This window comes from Chanos chanos, chromosome 3 (assembly GCF_902362185.1).
Source record: "Chanos chanos chromosome 3, fChaCha1.1, whole genome shotgun sequence".
Lineage (NCBI taxonomy): Eukaryota > Metazoa > Chordata > Actinopteri > Gonorynchiformes > Chanidae > Chanos > Chanos chanos.
In genome coordinates, this window is record NC_044497.1 from 53,327,094 (window position 1) to 53,332,043 (window position 4,950).

Sequence of the window (4,950 nt, forward strand, 5' to 3'; positions counted from 1 at the left end):
GTTATATTTATGGTACAGAGAGGAGTTGTCCCTCAAAATAACAACAGTGAAACGGCATTGGTCGTTCTCCTTATGGTTCATTACACTGGTGACACGGTGTGGTAAAAAAATTACAGCAACTCTGGCCATAACTGTGGCCCCGGCTGTGGGGGGGGGACCCCCCTCCATCCCCCACCTGCCTCCCCAACTCCATTTCATGTTGTGGAATGTTTCACAGTTTTACAAAAAATATTCCTGCTCCACAGAGAGCTACTCAATTTCAAACCTTGCCCTGTTGAAACTCCTGAAGCATTTTACAATTGACATATTTACACAGCCCAGTGCTGTTTCCAACAGAGCAAGATTGCTCTTTAAAAGAAAGAAAGAAGGAAAGAAAGAAAGAAAGAAAAAAAACAAATAAACAAACAAACAAAAAATGTAGCACATTGTGCATTTCAAAAACTGGTTCCAGCCCAGTGCTCTGGAGCTTCTCCTCCTTAATCCTTCTGCTCACAAGCCCTTTGGGAGATTTCCATTTTGTTTTGTTTTTTTGTACCACAAATCTATCAATCGCTCGTTCCGAGTCGGCCTTCCACATAAGCCTTTAGAGGCCAATTCCATGTGTCAATACTGGAGGCATCAGTTCCTGATCATCGACCGTGTTCACAGGGTCCGTCGAGCTCGGTTCAGTTGCATCTCTGCAGAAGCATGTTGAGGGCATACTCCATGCGACTGCGCAGGTCAGAGGAACAGCCTGTCATGAGCAGCATGCTGAGACGGATGGTGGTAGACACGCGGTCCTCGTTGATGTAGGTCAGCAGATACTCCTCACTCTGGCTGCACAGAATGACCTTGGTGTGGTCGTGGTAGAAGTTCACCTGGTGATGGGGAAAAAAAAAAAAAAAAACATAAAAAAATTAGCCGTGAACAAGTCGGACGCTTACAGAGAATTGCAAACTACGTTATGGCAGGCTTTGTCACACTGAAGGGTGGAGATTTTACGAGGGGTATAATTTACCTGAAAAGTACCATCATTAAACAGCATCATAAGTGCACGGTCTGACTTCAGCCACTGGAGCAGGTAAAGTCTAGGCTTGCTAACATCAGTCACGTTAGGCAGATCCCCACCCTGTGGAAAAAGACGAGAACAATGGAGTGTTGGCTACAGAGTCATTCATCCAGAGAAACATAAAAGCGAGAGATTAGCGTGAAAACAAGCGAGTATGTACGTCGCTACAGATACTTACATCCATCAGATTCTCCTCCATGTAATGAGCGAAGTACTTGAGGATGGTGACCTGACCACCAAACTGCTCTGGGGCTTCACTGGTGGAGAAAACAGAGCATTGGCCCAGCTCTGCATAGTAATGCACAGTCCTGAAAAACAAACAAAAAAAAGGAGCCAAGTCAGGACTGGAGCACATCCCTTTAGCTCCTCAGCAAATGAGCAACTAGGGGGCCTAAGAACACGGCTGGGAAAGACAGACGAGGACAAGGTTTATGCATTAGTAACGTTAAGGATTAGCGACTGCCTAAACAGAAGAAGAAAAAAAAAAAAAAAAAGAAAAGAAAAAAAAAAAAAAAGGGAGGCCTCTTACTTCTTGTCAGATAGCAGACTCATGTGGGTGCCATTGTTGAAGAGAACACCAACTGTATGGTCGGATAGCTGGTAGCCAAAGCCGTACTTGTTGGAATAATCCACCCATTTGGTCACCCACTGGAAACTAGTGGAGATGCTCTCTTTCGGAATATCGTTAGCTGAAGGAACAAAGGAAAAAAAAAAAAAAACGTGTTGAATATGTAAAAATGCATCACGGCATACATTACAGAAAAAATGCTAATGATAGGGGTGCAAGGCTGAGGGCTATTTGAGGACATAGCAAAAGAAAAAGAAAAAAAAATATGGGAATATATTTCATAACTGCCACTCAATGCAGAACGTCAGTGATGTTACATAATGCAAATACACAAGCAAGGCAAGCGATGGTAATAGAGTTGTGAGTGCACTGACTGTGTATCCTCTGCTGAGAGCGTAAATGCATACCTTCTGGCATGTTCTCCAGACAGCCTCTGAGTACTCTGGCAACAGTATCTGCTACACTTCCCATGGTGCTGTCCTCCAAGCCTGCCAACAAAGCATTAAAACCCATTAGAACCATTAGACCCAGACAACCTTTCATATCCACTCTTAAAATGCTGCTGAAACCATCATAATACTTTGGGGTAAAAGACAGCGAGGGAGAAAAAAATAAATAAATTAAAAAAAAAAAAAACACCAACATGATCAAACACACAGACACACACTTACATTCGCTACTGCTACTGCAGCTTCCCAGGGTCCCTCGCACAATCATGCGGATGGTGTCTCTGATCTGCTGCTTGTTACCGTTGTCCTTGGCGGGGACACCTGGTTTTCCAGCAGGTGGGACAGGGGGCTTAGTGTCCTGAGGGAAATCATGAAAAGAGAGAGAGAGAGAAAGGTGGTTTCAGTTACACACTGTAATGTTCAAGGTTAGGCCAAATCCTTCCACATTTTAAGGACACCTCTGAGATGGTGAAAAAGGAAGATCCTGCTGACTCACCTCAGCAGCTGGCTTAGAGGGCTGATGGCTGATGGAAGTCCTTCTAAGGTCATGACGAATTTTAAGGATGTCTTCCTCCTCTTTAGTCAATTTATCTGAAGAGAGTGGAAATAAAAAGGCGGGTGTTTAGATGCGCACATCCACTAAATTACAACAGCAAAAAAAACCCCCAAAAAAACAAAACATTTGGATGTCAAGGCTAAATATTCAAAACATAGTCAGAGTTTTGCAGAAATTTTCAGCAGTAAGCTTTTTTTTGGGGGGGTGTTTAACGGGAGGACTTACTCAGAGTTTCAAAGTACTTGGCTTTGTCTTTCTTCCCGCCGAATAGAGCGGCTGCGGCTTTCTTGAAGAAGCTCTTGGCAGGGCTGGTATGGTGGAGGTCTGGGGCTGTGTGACAGCAGCTGGCAGACAGCCTGTCTGGGGTGAACCCCTGCGGCAACAGAGAGGACAAGACTCAGAACAGGCTTAAGAACAGGCTGACAGCAACAGGACAAGGGGGACAAGGACATAATGTGCAAGAGACTCTGTAAGATCTAGCAGGGATAGATAAGTGTGTCCATCTCGCTCACTCTCTGTCTCTCTCTCTCTCTCTCTCTCTCTCTCCCTCTGTCTGTCTCTCTCCCCCTCTCTCCGTCTCTCTCCCCCTCTCTCCGTCTCTCTCCCCCTCTCTCCAACACACATACACAGACTCTCACACATGCGAACCTGGCAGAAGAAGTCGTGATGCAGAATGTCATCTAGCCGTGGTCGGTCCTCTGGGCTCTTGGAAAGCATGCTACTGATAAGGTGCTTGGCTTGCGGAGACAGGGAAGAGGGCATGGAATACCTCGCCTCACGGATACAACGATACGTCTCCTTCAGATTGGTCGTCTCAAAGGGCGGTCTCCCCAAGAGCATGGTGTACCTGCGCACACACACAATGAACCCACGAACGTTTAATAAGGCACGGCTGTTTGTTAAAGCCCTGGGGGTTTATTGTCCAGTTCCTCTTTTCAGTGATGAATTTAAAAAGAGCAGGACTCACATGACACAGCCCAAGGCCCACACATCCGACTCGCAACCGTGACCTTGCTTATTGAGGACCTCCGGAGACAGGTAGTTAGGCGTCCCACATATCGTCCTCCTCCGATTTTCCACCGGCTCCAGTTTAGCAGCCAAACCGAAGTCGCCCACTTTCAGCTCCATGGATTCATTGATAAAAAAGTTACCTGTGCAACGGGGGGGGGGGGGGGTAACTTTAATACAGCGCATTCTCTTTGTGGTTATTGACAAGCCATGGCATACAAGGGTAAAGGAAGGTTTGTTAGGGTTTACTCACCTAGTTTAAGGTCTCTGTGCAAGATCTCCTGTTCGTGGAGGTACTTCAGTCCAGAAACAATCTGCCTAAGGTAGTAACGAACCTCTGGCTCTGTCAGCACTTTGCGTGCTTTAAGAATATGTGCTAATGACTGGAAGAAAGAAACAGACGTTTAATGTCAGTAGTTTTGACGACATACAATAACCTGTTAAAATTGCTCATGCAATATTATTTTATAACCAAAACATCAGATCTGGTTAAGTACGGGCTGTAGAGAATGCTTACTCGTCTACTGCAGTGTTCCAACAGGATGTAGATATTGTCCTTATCCTCGAAATGGTGGTAGAACTGAACGATGTGTTTGTGATGAAGGGCTCTGTGTAGTTCAATTTCTCGGTCAATCTGTTTATCGGAAGATTGAGAATTCAGCTCCACACCTTTCCAAATTCGAATACAGTTTCAGAGAGAGAGAGAGAGAGAGAGAGAGAGAGAGAGAGAGAGAGAGAGAGAGATTTGCATTTACCTTTTCTCTCTGGTGTGGCTTGGATACGCGCGAGTGTGGAATGATCTTAGCTGCATAGATTTTTCCCGTGCAGAGGTCAGTAAATTCATAACATTTTGCAAAACCTCCCTGTGAAAACACAGAAAGCATAGGAAGATGAAGGCATTTTCTGAAGAAAAGATCACTTAAAACATTAAACTGACATCAAACACCCGTCTAGTTCTGTAACATGCAACTTTTAGTTATTTCGCTAAAAACACAAGGCAGTACAAGGCATTTAAGTTTGACTCTAGTTCCAAAATCTCTCTCTCAAAAACGAAAGCAAACAAAACAAACAAACAAACAAACAAAAAACATCGAACAGCGTGTTAAATCTGTATTTTGGGAAAAAATACCTTTCCCAAAACTTTTCCTCGGCAGTAACATTTTCCTGTCGTGGAATCCAAAATTATTCTTGACATTTCCTGAGTCGCATGTGCGTTATCCTCTGATTTTCTCCGTCTCGTCTCAACGGGTTTGTTAAGCGCGTGTTCACACATTTTGTGACTGTTCACAGGTTGATGAGCGATAGTCCTGAATATATCCAT

The 4,950-nt window shown here is 44.6% G+C and overlaps 1 protein-coding gene across 1 annotated transcript; it reads right to left on the bottom strand.

The window, feature by feature from the left end:
* Positions 1 to 561: 561 nt before the first annotated feature.
* On the bottom strand, positions 562 to 4,950 carry LOC115807372 (serine/threonine-protein kinase PLK2-like). The gene is made up of 14 exons (XM_030768315.1): positions 4,759 to 4,950; positions 4,385 to 4,492; positions 4,147 to 4,263; positions 3,883 to 4,012; positions 3,589 to 3,772; positions 3,270 to 3,468; positions 2,847 to 2,994; positions 2,562 to 2,656; positions 2,288 to 2,423; positions 2,024 to 2,104; positions 1,578 to 1,737; positions 1,227 to 1,356; positions 998 to 1,108; positions 562 to 857 (listed from the first exon to the last, which is right to left on the bottom strand). The coding sequence occupies exons 1-14, from the start codon at positions 4,948 to 4,950 to the stop codon at positions 666 to 668; spliced, it is 1,983 nt and encodes a 660-aa protein (XP_030624175.1). The 3' UTR covers positions 562 to 665.